Source organism: Lichenostomus cassidix, chromosome 17 (assembly GCF_008360975.1).
Source record: "Lichenostomus cassidix isolate B80296 chromosome 17, HeHo_3.0, whole genome shotgun sequence".
NCBI lineage: Eukaryota > Metazoa > Chordata > Aves > Passeriformes > Meliphagidae > Lichenostomus > Lichenostomus cassidix.
Genome location: NC_139497.1, coordinates 10,334,960 through 10,352,218, shown reverse-complemented (window position 1 = coordinate 10,352,218; position 17,259 = coordinate 10,334,960). Strand labels below are relative to the sequence as shown.

General features: G+C 47.1%; 1 protein-coding gene across 12 annotated transcripts in view; it reads right to left on the bottom strand.

Moving 5' to 3' along the window:
* Positions 1-17,259, bottom strand: part of EXD3 (exonuclease 3'-5' domain containing 3) — a 282,421-nt gene that overhangs the window by 158,368 nt on the left and 106,794 nt on the right. For all 12 annotated transcript variants that reach the window (XM_085076512.1, XM_085076507.1, XM_085076510.1 and 9 more), the window contains 2 exons: positions 11,272-11,345; positions 8,772-8,810 (listed from right to left, as the gene is read on the bottom strand). In XM_085076512.1, the coding sequence (XP_084932638.1) occupies positions 8,772-8,810; positions 11,272-11,345 (113 nt within the window). The remainder of the gene's footprint in view (positions 1-8,771; positions 8,811-11,271; positions 11,346-17,259) is intronic.

Genomic DNA, 17,259 nt, shown 5'->3' with positions numbered 1-17,259 from the left:
GGGGCTCTGTCACTCATGGTCCCCAGGCTCGCTGTGCCCTGGATTCACACCTGGTACTCTCCCTGACTCCACTCGGCTCATGGATCTGCTCCAGCCACACTTCAGAATAGTGAGGAACGCGGGCTTGGTTATTTTCTCTCTAAGAACATTCTAATGTGGCATTCCCACCCGGGGACACTTTTCTAGTTAGGAGAGTCTTCAAAGTAAATAAGCAAAAATTCTGACAATGGAAATACTTGCTCAGGAGCACAAACTTTTCCCATCATTAGTGTATGGAAAAGAGATGCCCACGGGACAAACATGGGTTACCACTGATTTCTGTTGTGCCATGCCCAAACCTCCCTGGCTCACAGCCAAAGCAATAACCAGTATCTGTGGAGGATCTTTCCCAAAAGCAAAGCTTGGCAGTAGATTTTTCTCTCCTTTAATCTCTTTTGGTACACTTCAGCTCCTGGTGGTTATTGTTCTGAAGGAGAAATGCTTGAGAGGGTTGACTGAATGAACTCTGAAATTCACACCCTGGCAAATTGGACTGATTTCCTAAATCCATAATTACAACATTCCTCAGAGATATACATTCTTTCAGTGAACAAGGGAAGATTAGTTTCCTGTTTCTTCACATTTACATGACTTCTCTGTCAAGAGGAACTTTTTTTGTTTCTAAACAATCCTCTGTTTATGTGGTTCTCTTCTTGGCAGGGAACTGGGGAACTAGTCTTGCCTAAAAGTATAATACAGCCAAACTATCAATTGCCAACAGCCTGATTATCTGTGTGCAAGGCAGCTGATTTGCACAGGCTTTAGAAGCCAGTATCTATCAGTGAGCACTCAGACAGGGACCGATCAGTTACAGAGGGTTTAAATAATCTGGGATGATTATTGAATGACTGGATCGTTTTACTGCTGGCTGGATAAGAAGGGCCACGAGGGTCTGTGTGTGTGTGTGAATATCTACAAGGCTGAAAACTTCAGTAGCACTGGGCAAACTGAGTCCCCACACCTGCACAGCCCCAAGCTCACAGCAACTCCCGCGGGGTGAGAGCATCGCTGGGGCTCAGGGCACGGAGCTGCAGTTGAGTTGCCTCCCACCTGCAAACAGAGTATGTGCAGAGCACTGTTGTTTGCTCTGTTTTTAATTAGTGAATCCATCCTCTCCTTTTGTGCTACACTAGGAAGCAGGCAAGCTCCATGTCCCATCTTCCCCCTTTCCTTTCCCTATTTGGGCTGCACAGGCAATGTCAGGGTTCTTGACAGGGCTCCCTTGGTCCTAGAGAAAAAAGGACATGAGCATCTGCCTGTTTGAAGTGAGCTTGTTCTCATTTTCACTCTATGGGATACAAACAGGAGCTGGGGTTGTTCAGCCAGGAGAAGAGAAGGCTGTGGGCACACCTTGTTGTGGCCCTTTGGTACTTGAAGGGAGCTTATAGAAAAGACAGAGAGTGACTTTATACAGAGGCAGAGAATGACAGGCTGAGGGGGAACAGTTTTAAACTGATAGAAGGCAGATTTTTCTAAGGTATTAGGAAGAAATTCTCCCCTGTGAGGGTGGGGAGACCCTGGCACAGGGTGCCCAGAGAAGCTGTGGCTGCTCCTGGATCCCTGGAAATGTCCAAGGCCAGGTTGGACAGGGCTTGGAGCAGTGTGGGACAGTGGAAGGTGTCCCTGCCCATGGCAGGGGGTTGGAACAAGATGGTCTTTAAAGCCACTTCCAACTCAAACCAGTCTGGGATTCTGTGCCTTTAACCCTGTAGCTGCTGCAGTTTGGAGTCAGTGACAGGTATCCTGGGCATTGCTCCTGATGTTGATTTTAAAGACCTGGTATGCTCCACACATTCCTGTAAGGTTTTACATGATCATTCCTATATAGTTTCCTACTCCTAGGATGCTTTTCCCACTTGGCAGAACTGAACCTCCCCCAGCACACCCCAGTGGAGTTGAACAGCTCACCGATGCTCTTAACGCCTTAATCTAACCCTGACCTCTCAACCTACAGTCATAAGCCAATTAGCTCTTCTTTGTACCATACCAAATCTCCTTCTGATGAAGCTGTGCTGTCGAGTGAATGCTTGCTAGTGACAGAAATGTAATTACAGTGCTTAGCAGCATGCTGGCCATGGCTGGTGGCAGGGGGCTAAAGTCACAAAGCATCTCTAACACACCAGAACAATTTAAAGGAGATTTTTTTCCCCTGGTGTGTTCTCTCCAGTTTCCTCACTTCACTCTCCAGTACTTAATTCAATTGCACATTAAGGCTATTTGGCCCTCAGTTTTAAGACTGAGGTCCTGAGCTTTCCAAGGATCCCTTGCCAATCCCTCCCTGAAGCAGCATCAGACACCCAGCTCCCGTCAATCCCCAGCTTTGGCCCTGTAGATCCATACTTCAGTAAATGGGGTTGTCTTTCAAATGCTATTGAGCAAACACATCTTACATCACTCCAGAGAAATTTCTGGCTGACTTTTTAAATTATTTTGGACATTTTTGACAATTTGGTAGATCAGACAGCAAATGATGGCAGTTTGTCTTGGCTTCTTTCTACCTACTGTAATGTTCCTCCAGAATTCATCAGCATCTTTGTGCTTAATTACAATTTATTTATCTAGCAATGGTTGGATTTGTTATAAATAAAACTACCACAGTTACAGTAGACACACCAGCCCTCCAGGTCTTACAGAGAATTAACACAGCCTAAGCCATACAGGAAGTAGCTGGAAGTATTTACATATAACTGTACATGTCATCCTTTGGTAGACTCTTCTTTAGCTGGGGAGGCACGGAACATGTTTGGCTTTTCCCATGTGTTTCTCCCACAGCAGCTGAGGGCTTGTTCATTGAGAAATTCCCATTCCTTTTAGCCCAACAGTGTAAACTTCATTAGTACAGGTGCACATTTGCCTGCTCTCCATCCCAAGAGCAGAACACAGCTGCGGAAATGAATCACAGAGTTGCAGAATCAGATATCCTGAGTTGGAAGGGAACCACAAGGATCATTGAGTCCAACACCCAGAATTACAAGATGCTGTTCCTGAGACAGTCACAGATGTGCCTGTTCTCTGCACCAGCCCCATTAGTCAGTCCTTTTGCTTTCCAGTAACTGGTGGTATTTCAGCTTCCAAAAAATATATGATCCCACTGACAAACTGAACTGAAAAATGGAAGGAGATCTATACTTTGCCTCCTACTTTTCCTCTTACTACAAACTCCAGTTTCTTCATGGTTTAATATTCCCTTTAAACCACATTGTGGCTGTATGTTCTCCCCTGAGACCTCCAATAAGAAACATGACTCTAAAGAAAATGGCACTGGGAAAAAGCAGAGGGAGTGCCAAAGCACTGTCACCCACACTGAGCTCCTGTCAGTCCGTGAAGAGGGGACAAAAGGCTGCCAGTTCTGACCTGAAATTCCCCCAAAGCAATTCCCCCAGTCATAACTTCCCAAGAGAGACAGCAGACCTTAAACCTGTCACTAGTCCAGGTATAAATACCAGCTGTTCTGCAAAGGGGAAAAGAAAAATCGAACCTTCTCTTTTTTGAAATGGCACCTGTTAGGGAGCTGTTTAAAGCTGTGGAAAGATAAATGCAATTCTTTTGCAGATAGTTGAACTGGCAGACTGCAGGCAAAACCACACCAGGAGCAGCTCCTGCATATTCATACACACCCCCATACTGGGAGCTATGGGGCTCCAGTGGCTCAGCACCTCGAAACAAGCATCATGTGCAGCAGCACTGGTGGAACCATGAACATTCATTTCATTTATTTCTCTCCTCCATGAGACTTCTAAGGCCAGAAGGAACAAAACAATAACCCACTGGTTTAATTTCCTGCTAAAAAAGAGCCCCTAAGTACTAACAGGGGGCTCCACACGTCAGCTGGTTAAACTTGTTTGGGCTTCACCTTCCAGGAAAAGAGCCAGTCTGGATCTGCCATTTGAGTGATGAAATCCATCCCATCCCTGAATAGACACTTCGCTCCAACACACAGGGAAAGATGATTTTGTATGCAGGCTTGTACTGAGAGACATGTAATTTATAAATCACCTCCACAGCTTCATTCCCATCTGCATTGCACAGACTACTTCATTCCCTACGGATATTAAGCTCCTCACACTGCAAAGACATTGCTGTACTCAAAACAATTAAAAAATTTCCCTAAACTTGAGGGTTCGAGGGAAGGACACTGGATCTGGGTATTTGCAAAGTGGTCTTTTTGACTACTTGTCCTTATTCAAGACTCCCCAGAGCAGGAGTTCTGGCCAGGTGTTCTGGCCACAAAGAAACCTTTGAAAAAATAAATTGCACTCTGCCCTTTAAATTCCCTTTAAAAATTCCCTCGAGTGTAACAGCTATTACATTTTATTCCAGAGGTAGCTGTGTTTTAATTGAGGTCAAAACGGTCCTATACAGAAAGAACCTTGGCATCAGTCACTGCCATTTAGAAATTAATTGGTCAAATAAATAAGATTACATCAACTCCTTGCTGCAGCGTAAGGTAATTTACACCTATTAAGTACTAGGAATTGTCAAAGTTTTTCCAATGTGTTGCACAGAAAGCAGGGCAGATTCCTGAATGTTATCTGTAAGCAGCATAACAACCCTTGAACTGTACTGGAACTGGAGTTCTGCATTTCCTAGGAATTACCAGCATCTGACCCCCGCTCACCCAGAGAAGGAGCTGGCACAGCGCTTGACTTTCATGGTCAGAAATTTTAAAATAAATAAGTTATCTCACTGTCGCAGCTGGAGCAGGACAGAGATCAGCTGCAGGCTCTCCCTGTGCAGAACACGGGAAACAGCTGCCCCCAGGGCCCAGCTCTGCATCCTCCAGCAAGCCCAGAACAGACTGAAGAGCTGCAGAACAGGGGCCTGAGGAAAAATGAGGGCACTTTTCTGGGAGGTGTATCCCTGTGCCCTCCTCTCAAACCACACACCAAGGCCAGAGAGGTCCCAGCCAGTGTAGAATCAGAGAACTGTGGAATGGTGAAGGTAGAAAAAGCCCCCTAGGATCATCAAGTCCGACCATGAACGCAGTACCACTACCCTGTTCACCTCTAACCAATATCCCCAGGTGCCACATCCACATATTTTTTGAACACTTTCAGGGTTGGTAACCCCGTCACTGCCCTGGGCAGCCTGTTCAAGTGCTTTGCAACCCTTTCCATGAAAAAATTTGTTCCTAATATCCAATCTAAACATTCTCTGTTTCCTCTCATCCTGAACAAGAGGCCCCTGCTCCCCAGGAGCACCCACATAACAAGTGTCACCTTTTCAAACAGCAGTGCTTTTCTGAGCACCAATTTTAGAAGGGTTTCAGATTTTTAATTTTGAGAAGTTAAGGGATAGCTTCCCTGCGCAAACACTAGCACAGAACGGTTTGGGATGTAGTAGCAATAAGCTCTTTGGCTTAAAGTCAATAAAAGTGAAAATCCAATTTCTACCCATTCCCTGGCCTGGACACTTCACAGTGATTGTAACACTGAGAGTCCCAAATAAACCAGTGGGTTTGAACCTTGCCCAGTGCTGGTTCCAGTCACTGTCCCCAACCAGAGCTGTAGTGCTGTGCAGTGTCACCCTGTTCTGCTCCACAGGAGAAGGAGTTTCACAGCAGGAAAGGTGAAACAAACATACAGAGATTTCTTGGTATAATTTCTTGGTATGTTTGAGATAATATTTTAAACTGATCTGGCACTGACCAACCCAGCTGAGTCCAGAAGGGCCCAACTACAAGACCCCCACAAAAAAATGGTGAGAAAACAGCACTGAGAGTGGGGCAGCAGAACCTTCCTACACCCAAGTTCTCTGTCAAACTGGGACATTTCAGGTCACCAAAATGCAGGTGCCTGGTGCTATTTGAGATGTCCTGGTGCCCCAGCTGCCCCCTGAGACAGAAGTGTTCCTCAGCAGGGCCCATGTCATGCTGCCAACCTCCTGCAAGTATTTCAGACACGATCAGACACCTAAACCCTGCCAGAGGGGACACCTGCCACCAGAGCCACTCCCCTATGTGCTTCTCATTGATATCACAGTTCCATGTGTGTTCACTTTTTGAAAGCTTGGCATGGATGATTTTTTTGTGATTTTGTCCTACAGAATGTCCAGGGGAACATGTGCTCTCCACAACCCCTCTTGCTGCTGGTCTGTAGCTGCTGGCAGGAGCACCCTGAACACATCTGAGCAGAGCCACAGACCAGCTGTGCTGGGCTTGCTCTACCCAATGTGACCTTCTTTGTGCAGCTGATGAAGCCATGACAAACACAAAGCATGGAAAAACGGCAGCAGAAGGGCACACAGAAAGCAGACAGGAGCCTCATGCCCTGCCTGTTTTTCCTTGCCTATCTACCATCAATATCCTCCACACCTTCCCCTCTGCTTGTGAGGACAGGCACTCCCATGTGTTCCAGCAGCCCAAGATCACTTAGGAAGGGAATAAGGAGCAAGCAGCTGGCGCTGGGCACGGAGAGCCTCTTCCCCTCCCTCTGCCCTCCAGGCATCTCCTCTTGCAGAAGGTGCTACAAGAGGCAGCTCTCCTCCTGGCTACCCAGGTCTGCAGCAGACAGCAGGGATGAGAGGAGCCTTCTTAAGTTTTGGATCCCTCTCCTTGCCCTCCTGCCTCCTCCGCTGTCCCTGCCTGGACACTGGCTCAGACACTGGATGCTGGCAGGCAGAGGGGGCAAAACCAGTTTGCTGCAAGGCTGAAAACAGGTTCTATTGGCCCCACAATTAACTCCTGAGTTTCTGCCTTTTATAGGAGCAGTCAGGATCACACCTGGGATTCATCCCACAGAGCAGCAACAGGAAAAATCTGTACTTGCACTGCTCAGAGAGAACAAAAGGAAATCCCAGTCCCAAAGTGTCACTGGCCTGCAATGTCAGGTCTCCTCAGCTCCACAAGGAACCTGAGAATTTTTTTGATCAAAACATGTCAGATCACAGGTGAAGCTCTGACTTGTTGTGAAGCTGTTGCCCAGAGAAGCTGTGGCTGCCCCTGGATCCCTGGAAGTGTTCAAGGCCAGGTTGGACAGGGCTTGGAGCAGCCTGGGATAATGGAAGGTGTCCCTGCCTGTGGCAGGGGGTGGCACTGGATGGGCTTTAAAATCCATTCCAACCCAAACCAGTCTGTGATCCTGTGATTCTATGAAGCTCTGAGTGAACTTTGAGACATTCCCTCCTGTAATTTCAAAACCAATTTCAAGCCCAACATTTCAAAACCAATAAAGTCCTGAACAACTTTAGTTTTTGCACTGAAAACCAAAACTTGCTCAAAGATCCTTCCTTTCCCTGCCAGCCGCAGCTGGATCCTTCCAGGATCCTTCCTCCTTTCCCTGCTAGCAGCAGCCACCAGCCTGCACAGGTTGTTATTTCAGCTTCCTGCAGATGCACAGGTACAGACTCCCATTGCTTTCAAGTGATGCCAGAGACAGGGATCTCTGATAGCACCGAGTCAGGCTGATAACAGGCAAGTTTCAGCACCACTCGACTGATAATTGCACAGTTGTGAAAAATATATCAGTTGGCAACAAGCAGGAAATATAAAGCTTGGAATCCTTTGGAAAGCAAAGACAATCCTCTGCCCCAGTCCATGATGCAGCTCTGTGCTCTCAGGGCTTACCAGGCACCACACATGCACTTCCCAGAGAGCATCCTGAGCCTCCTGTCTCCAAAGTGGGAGACATGGAGGTTTATCCCACACTCCACCGTCAACAGAAACCCCTTCACTGCGCACACCAAAGCACATCTGGAAGTTAGAATAATGGAACCTTGGAATCTCCTGAGTGAAGAGACCCACAAGGATCATTGTGTCCAACCCCTGGACCTGCACAGGAGAACCCAACAGTCCTATTGCTTTGCTGGTGTGTCCAAACAGTGCCTGAGTCCCCAAATCCCTGAGATCATCAGTCTGGCCTGTTACCACTCAGAGCCCATGCCAACCCTTCAGATGGATTTTCAGAAATCCCTAATGGCAGCAGAATTCAACCTGAGAGGAGTTACAGAACAGGAGCAAACATTCATCATGAGGCTGCAATTCCATAGGGAAATCATGGACACACAAGTAACAACTGCTGGTTTATCACCATGGAATTTCATGCTGTTTCATTGTCACTTTTGTATTTATTGTAGGATCAGGCCAGACCATGATAGCCTAAACTCTCTTGTTTATACATGAAGAAAACCTCACCCTGCTCCCTTCTCCTTGTGCTGCTAAAATTACTTGTGTCCTGCAGCAAAGACAGAGAGGTCACAGTATCAGTCACCTGTTGAAAATGGTCAGAGTGTGCACAGGGAATCTAACATTTAACCCAGCTCCCTCACACACCATGCTAGCTGCTGAAGAACAGCCGCTTTTCCCCCTTCCTTGCCATTAATCAATGTGTTCACTTACAAGTAAGTGCAGAGAAGTAAAAGAATGTACTTGATAACCTTATCTAAATCACAGAATCACAGAGCCATGGAATATTCTGAGCTGGAAGTGACCCACAAGGATCATTGAATCTAACTCCTGGCCCTGCACAGACACTCCAACAATCCCACCCTGTGCCTGAGAGTGCTGTCCAAACATTCCAGCCAAATGAAAGCATTTTCAAAGACATAACAGGGATTAAAATATAAGTGTTCTCCCTTGCCCTTCCCTGCATTTACAATTCTGCTTCCAAATTGTTGAGAAAGTGCAGAACTGTGATAGCAGGACCACAATATTCAGAACCGGATACTCTGAACATCTTGAAATTACCTCCAAGGAAATAACCCTGAGAAAGCAGGAGATGGAAATCCATACTTACCTGAATGTGGTCTGCCCAGTTCTCCTCAGTCATAGTTTTCTGAAAAGACAAAATCACTCCTGAGCCATCTTAGGAAAGGGAGGATGTTCCGTACAGCCAACTAGAAATGAATGCCCCATTGTCCCCACTGGCATCACCTGTGATCAAGGAATGCACTCTGGAGCACGTGGGACACCTCAGCTCCTCAGTGTCTCCAGCTGGGCCATGGCAGAACAACACAGCTTGGATGGGGGAATTCAGGGAACTTTTATACCACAGCACATAAAGCATAAAAATTCATATGCAGTATGTTTCCAGATTGTTCATCTTTTCAGCCAGCCTGTGGAGAGCCATCCTGAGGACTCCAGGAAAGGGAGGGATCTCAGGGATCATCTGCAAGGCTGAGCCTTTAGAATATAAAAATACAGTTTTTCTCAACAGAAAAATCATGAAAAATCCTCTGGAATAATGAAGTCTGGGAAAGGAAACTGATAAGTTAATATTCCCACTCTAATGCAGTTCAGAGCCAGACTTGGGGAGAAACTCAGGATGGGACCTGCTCTCCACTCTGCCAGGAACTGCATGAGACACACCAGGAGTCTCATCCCAGAGCTGGCAGAGGGAACAGGGAGTGTCAGTGCCACTCTTATGGAAAGCTACAAGGACAAACAGGGAGTAAGAGCCTCAGAGAAAATGGCTTTGAGATATCCAAGCACATAATTTAAATATTAGTGAGATAAAGGAGCCATTTAACCAGAGCTCAAACACAGCTGAGAATGGTAAACAGAGAGCACCAAAGAACTCTCAGAAGAAGGGACTGTGTCCAGAAACAGCTGCCAAATGCACCTTAATGGAAGTAACTGGCCAGCTTGGATACTTTAAATCACGCAACTTCTTCAAAACAAAGGAAGTGGAAGGCCAGAGAAAGCAGAACGCCAGATCACCAATCCATTCCCCTCTGCTAAACAAATACACCTGGAAAAATGCTCTCTGCTCTCTCTGTGGATGACCAAGCTCCCTACAGTGATGTCATCCAACATTAAAGCTCTGACATGCAAGAGGCTGAAGTGCTCCATCCTCTCCAGCTCCTCTGGCAGTGGGTTTGGCAAGCAGCGAAGACAGATCAGAGCCTTCCCTGATGGATTAGGAGGACTTGGGAGCAAAACTGGCTGTGCCAGGATGGTGTCATCAGATCAGCACCACTCACCCCCCTCCTCATGTTCAAAGTACTGGGGGTGTGGGGTCAGAAAACATCCGTGGAGCTGCCTGGTGCTGTCAGAGCAGCAAAGTAATCTTCCTCTGAACATAGGAACTACTTTGGGAGGAGGCAGCTCATTCCCTGAACTCTGGATCTCTGAAGGCTGGGCTATTAGTCCTGTGGGAATATCTGAAAAACCTGCTGGACTCAGACTCTGTTGAAAAAGCCTCTCGTATCTACAAATAGAAAGTCTTTTATGAATTGCAGATGAAACACTGCTCCACATTTGGCAAATACAGCTTGAGAATTCAAAATTCAAGAAATGAAAACATTTCACTGTGATATTGAGTCTTTTGTGGTCCTTGTCCTTCACAGTCTAGTGGAAACACCTCAGTGCAGGTGCAAGCTGCTTTTTCCGGAAGAGGCAAAAAAATCTGACTCTCAGGTGGCACATCTGTCCCCAGGCACAGGGTCATGCTGAATGCCAGACCATCAGAAGCCCCAGACATGCCCTGCTAAAGGAGGTAAATGTGTTTCTAGTGCTCAGGAGCATCTAAAGGGAAGTAACTTGGCTCAGTGGGGAGGAGAAACCAGTCAAGTTATTCTGCAGACATTGAACCTCCAAGCTGCCTCATAGAAACCTGCTCCTCAGAAAGAATTAACAGCATTTTCTTATTCCTTCAAGATGTCAGTGCCAGGAAAAGTGCCAGCAGATTTGGAAATAGAAATTGGAGGCTGGACAGAAGGAAAGTTTGTTCGAAGAGTGGTTCAGGAGCTGGAAGTTCAACCATTGTTTTGTGCAGTAACAAGGCTGGCAGCACAAAAAAGCTCCTGTGGCATGTTTGGGCTGTACCTATCACAGCCTGGCCACAAGCACCAAAGTGCCTACTAAGAGCCCAGAAATGAGGAATATCCAAAACCTTGTGTTCTTAAAAAAAAAACCAAACCCGAACACCCCCCCCACACCAAATCCCCCCAAAACTCTTTATCCAGTATGTTCCTGCTTATTTGAGATGGCTGAGAGGAGCTGAACATTGGAGAGCTGACCCTGACCCACCCACAGACTCTCAAAGCAGTGCTGAGGGTGCTGAGGGAAGAAGCAGCAGCCCTGAGTGACCAGGATGCCCAGGCATTGGCACAGGAATGGTCAAGCTGTTCACTCACAGCACAAACAGATCCAAGGTATCTTTATACCTTTATACCATAACAGTCACAAGAAAAACTTGCCCATAAACTATTGACACATTTTGATTTTCTGACCTGCATTATGCAAAATGTAATGTAAAAAAAATCCTCATTCCATGCACACAACACAGCACATACCTCAACAAATCTCTTGTAAAAGAGGTAATTCAGGGTTCTCAAGTGCCGCTGATTTACGACATTAGGGCAGAGAGCTGAAAGAAGGAAAAAGACATTTAAGTACATAGCATTTCCTGGAAGTTTTACTGTCTAGACATTACACTTTTCCTTCCCCAGTGTCAGACTGGGTTTGTGGAAGGCAGGATGCCCTCACAGTTGGAACAATGAGGGACAGACTCACACATTGTCAGCTTATCTCAACTATAAACTGTTATTTACACTTTCATCCGTGATTAGCAGTGCTAATTCTTGGGTCTGATATCTCTGGTTCCACCACCACTGAGTGGTAAGATCCACTCCCTGGTTCAATATGCTCCACAGTCAATGACTTGACACCTTTAATTAGGCAGCATCCTCACATGGGCACCACCTCAGCCTCTAGAGGCTGCATTCTTTTGGGTTTAATTGGACCCTGCATTCATTGCATTCATTGAAGCAGCTGTGAACAACTCACTCAGGATGTAAATTTGTGGCTAAAGTTTATCCGATAAAACGCAGATCCATGAAAGAGACTCCGCATCCATACAAAGAGGGTGGGGACTATGGTTTTGCTGAGCTAGCAAGCCACAGTTGTTATTATTTTTATTGCTGTCATCTTCATTAGATATGGCTCATTACAACTGCAAAACCCAAGATCTTCACACAGCACCTTGTTTTGAAATCCAGTGCAAGGAGAGATAAAGGCAGGAGATAAAATACATGAACTGGCATTAGCATAGGTATCTGTAAGTTCCTGCTGGATGCTGGGGTGCCTGCACAGGAAAGGCTTCACCAAAGCCTTCCTTGGGGTTTCAGTGGCTAAAACCATCTCAGTGGGAGCCAGAAGGAGCAGGGCAAGCAATCAGAAGCAGTCACAGAGAACAGGAATGTGAAAATTCTCTGTAGCCTTCCTTGAATTGGCACCTAAAAGGAGAAACCAATTCCTTATCCCTCTCCATGCCTCACACAGGGCATGCCCAAGGACTAAAGCCCAGGAGAACAAAGAATGATCTCTGGATACCAGATGCTGGGATCAGAGGGGCATGGATTGAAGGCCCAGTGGTTATGACAGCTCCTCAGAGTGCCCTGAAGCATCACCTCAGAACGTTAACGTTTCCATCTCAAACAGAAATAGTTAAAGCTGCTATTTGTAAGTTAATCTTCCACAGTGTGACAACAGATCCTTCCTCTCAAAGCATCTGAGTAATTGACTGCAATTATCGTGCAGGATATTGCACCAGTAAATACGGTAATCTTTCCTCTGGATATGATCCCAATATCTGGAGGAGAAATCATCAGCTCATGCAAAGCAACACTCTTAAAGAATGTAAGATCAACCTAAAAATTAGTAACATCACCACCTAACTTACAGTTTTCAAACTACTTCAGAAGGAACCACGGCATGACCCCTCCAGGCCACCCAAAAGATCCATGGAACATTTTCTAAAGGAAAATATCCAAAGCACAGGCTCTGGCAGAACTGGAGGAGTTGAATGCCTGGCTTCTGTGTGGAAAAACCAAAGGAACACGATGGATTGGAAACATGTTTGAAGGCACTGATACCATATTTTATTCTGATGGAGCAAAGGAACTGAGTTTGGATGTGGGTTTCTATATTTTATTACAAAAAGAAACAGAGAAGAAATCAAAAGCATACTTAGAGGTTGGACAGAGAACAGCCTGAGAGCAGCCCTGGGAGAAGGAGCTGGGGGTGCAGGGGGGTGAGAGGCCCCCAGTGTGACCAGCGGGGGAGGGGGGAATTTTGCCGCTCTGCCCTGCTCAGGTGAGACTCCACCTGTAGAGCTGCCTCCAGCTCTGGGGGCTCAGCTCCTTTTGGAGTGAGTCCAGAAGAGGCCACAGAGATGCTCTAAAGGCTGGAGCCCCTCTGGAGCCAGGCTGGGAGAGCTGGGGGTGTTCAGCTGGAGAGGAGAAGGCTCTGGGGAGACCATAGAGACCCTGACAGTGCCTAAAGGGGCTCCAGGAGAGCTGGAGAGCGGCTTGGGATAAGGGCCTGGAGTGACAGGACACAGGAAATGGCACAGGCCCTGGCACAGGGTGCCCAGAGAAGCTGTGGCTGCCCCAGGATCCCTGGAAGTGTCCAAGGCCAGGTTGGACAGGGCTTGGAGCAGCCTGGCATAGTGGAAGGTGTCCCTGCCCATGGCAGAGGGTGGGATGAGATGGGCTGTAATCCAAACCAGTCTGTGATTCTATGGAAAACATGAGGGTAAAGAGTAATTTGTTAAGAGAGATGATGAAATGGAGAGATCAAAGCTGTTAAAGAAAGGAAGAACAACAAAATAAAAAAACCAAAATTGACATCAGTAAACAGAAAACTGGAGGGTAAGATTCCATGTGGAAATCATTTATAAGGAAAAAAGGAATTAAGAAGAACTGGCAAAGGAAAAATTGGAAGTGAACAAGGGATTTAACTGCTAGGGCAGAAGTTTTATTGATCTCAGTCCCAAGAAAGAAGTAACAAGAACATGAAAACTGGATCACACACATAATGAGTGAACAGCACAAACACAAAATCACAAAGCTCAAAGTAAATGTGAGATGTGTCTACCAAAAGCCACAAAAGCAAGAGAAATTCCATATAGCCTTTTGGAAGGAAAAAACAACCAAAACTCAACCAAAATCTAATGCAAGGCTAGGGAAAAACTGGCCTAGGCTGTGTAGGAGATGGCAAACCTCCCACCTTGGAGGTCTGTAGCTGGTGCCACATTCCATGTAGATCGAAAGTATCAGAAGGAGCTCCTTTGGCCCAGGGGCACAGGTGGCACAGGTGGCACTGCAGAGCCTTTGCCAGAACTTTCCCTGCAGTTCCATGACCATCTGCACCTTGTACATGCAGAAATCAAAGTGCTTCAGGACAGAGCACCTTCCTGCTCACCCTCTGAGTGAGCAGCAGTTTGGGCTCAGGTCTCCTGAACCCAAACCTATGTCCAAACATAGGTCAGAACAAAACATCATATCCTAAGCTTTCCAGAGCAGGTCCCATCCTCCAAGTCACTGTCTGTACCACAGGAATGGGACTGGGTTGTGGAGCACAAGTGGAGTACAAATGGTTTAATTTCACTGAAGCACTTCTTTGGGCATTTGTTAACTCTTAATCTGGTACTTACACCACAGCCATGTTCATCTGAGCTGCATTTCACATCTGGCCTGGCTCAGAGGCCAAACCCACAGGCTGCCCTCAGCCACTGGCAGAGTTAATGGCCATGAGCAATCCAGAGGAAGTAAAAATGGGATCTATTTGTCACACAGGGTATGAAACCTGCAATCCACACTGATTTCAGTAGTGCAAGATGGGTAAGATGTGCCTGCTGGGGACATGGTGCAATGTATTTTTAGGTGTGGTGAGCAGCTCCCACTCTCAGGAGATGCTGATGCCTCCTGAGCTGGGATGGACCCAATCCTCCCTTCCCATGGCACTGAGAGCTTCCACTTACAATGACACTCCTTCCCTGTGTCCCAGCAGAACAGCAAGTCCTACACAAAGCATGCTTTGTTTGGGGGCAAACTAAAGAAGCCTTTTTTGAATAAAATCAGGGTATTTGACATGCTAGAGCTTTTCCCTGGTATTGCTAGGGAAGCTGGGGAGCAGCAGGCTCTGCATTGGGTTCTTGGTGTATTATGAGATTAATACCTAAGTGTGAATTAGTGTGGGACAGGGCTGCAGTCGAGAAAACTTCTTGTGGTTGTAGCCTTAAAGGTGTCTCCCATGATATGCTCTGTGCCACTACAGCCCAGGCCAGTGGCTCTCAGGAGGATGACACAGCAGAAGGCCCTGACTCCCCTCAAATCCCTGAGCTGCTCTGGCTGCCTGAGGGGAGAATAGAGCATAGCACAAGGCATTGGATCTACATTTAAAGGAAACATGCCCTGGTGTAGCCTTTATACACCATGGGGACCTGATTAATTCATGCTTGGAACTGCTAGGGTGGTGTCAGTTTTTCCACAAAAAAGCTTGGAGCTGCTGGCCAGCATGTCATGGTCTAGAGCAGGTGCTGCTCTTCAGGAGGGAAAAAACTGCTTTCCCTGCTCTTCAGTAGGGAAAAGCTCAGCTGAGAGGTGAGTGTCTCAGAAAGGGCTGGGGCACATTCCTTGAGCTCCTTCTTCAGTTCCTTGGCTCTGCAGCCTCGGGAATAGGAGCTTCTGCTGATATCTCTGGATATCAGCAGCCTGGAGATTCTTCTCAGGCACAGGCCATGCAGAGCTGTGCTGGTATTTAGCACCTGAGTTAAAACACTCTGGAGGAAAATCACCACAGAAGTCGGGGGAAAAAGGTGAATAACCACCTGCTCTCCCTGCAAGGGCATTCATGTCAAGTTACACAAGTCATTCACTTGTTTCTAATGGAGCATCTTCTGCCTGGGGAGGGCTCCCCAGACCCAGCTGGGGCTCTCCCTGGTGACTGACTGGACATGGGCTAGCAGGTCCCCGAGCCCCAAGGACGTGTGGCCAGCTGTGGCTCACCTGGGCAGATGTGAGGCTGTGCACAGCCCTCTCCTGCCCTCTGCTGCCCCGTAGCGCGGCAGCCTCGGCACCGCGGGGCTGGGCAGGTCACACAGACGGAAATCACACGTTAAACAAAACGGACAATTGGGTGCTCAAGTGAGGGAAACATTTCTCTTGGTTCCTACTCAAAAACCCTTGGAAGACCATGGTAGAAACACGCTCACAGCGTTCAGAGCCGGAGGTGCTCCTCTGTCACGGCTGCAGCACAGCCCCGCCGATAACGGGGCACTCAGGCAGCACCTCTCTCCTCTCTGTCACTGCACTCTTATCTCCCTCATTGGCACGGAGACACTAAAGCCCCATAGATGAGGCTTTTACACTTCTTGGAGCAGAATCCTTTCTACCTCAAACCCAATGAATTGTCCGTGAAAAACATCACTGAACTCTCTGTGTCCTGGCTGCGCAAAACCACAGCAGAGAACAGATTCAACCATGTCAGCCCTGGGAAGAGGCTGTTCCCTCACCTCTGAGATCTGTTTTGACTGAAACTTGCATTTGTGAAGTCAATCTCACAGGGTCTCCAAAGACTATTAAGTAATTACCTTGAAAAAGCTACAGGCTCGTTAACCCAGAGCATACTGACCCAGGTGTGAGAAAAGACTCTATAAACCTCAATTTCCTCAATCACACACCACTTCTACGCAACTTCTTCCTTTCCCAATAAGGGTAATTAAACAAAATCCACACAGTTTATTGGGACACCTTTGGGACCTGGCAGAAAATCTCCCACTCCCCATGCCCTGTTTGGGAGTTAACAGGAATACTGGAATACAGCTCTGAAAAAGAACAGGAGGACTAATCTAAGAGGATGTTTTTTTGGTTTCTTTTCTTCCCCCCTGAGGTGTGAGATCTTTTCTATATTGGGCCACCTCCTATCTGGCTCTGAAATTTAGGGCTGGCCGTTCCCAGGAGTGTTCCAGATCTCAGTTGCTGATGGACACCTCAGCTTTGCTTGGCAGTCAGTGTGATTTACTGTGAGTGGGCAAGAGTGAGCTCAGCGAGTGAAATCTCTGAGTCGATTTGGAACTGCAAGAACTGAGTCACACACAAGTTTGCCTTCTCATACCCAGAAACCCCATCCTCCTCCAGCCCTTCTCACCAAAGCCACTTCCCTCCCTGCTGCTGCTCTCAGGCTCTCACAGCGAGTGGGAGTCACAGGGAGGAGGAGACCGAAAGCAGCCACAGCATCAGATGAGCCCAGGTGAGGTGACAAGAAGTGTGAGCTCTGCTTTACCACCAGTTTTGAAGGAGCTGCTCAGAACAACAGAAATGAAGGTGTTTTTTATCTGTACATTTCACCCAGCCTGATGACTTTTTGTGTAATTTTCCCTCCCAGTCAGACTTGCTTCCACTAAAAAATGGAGAAAGAACACCCAGAAATTCAGCAAAAGGGAGGGGAGAGGTGGAAACACAAGGAAAGCCACATTATTCCAGCTGCCAGCATTTCCC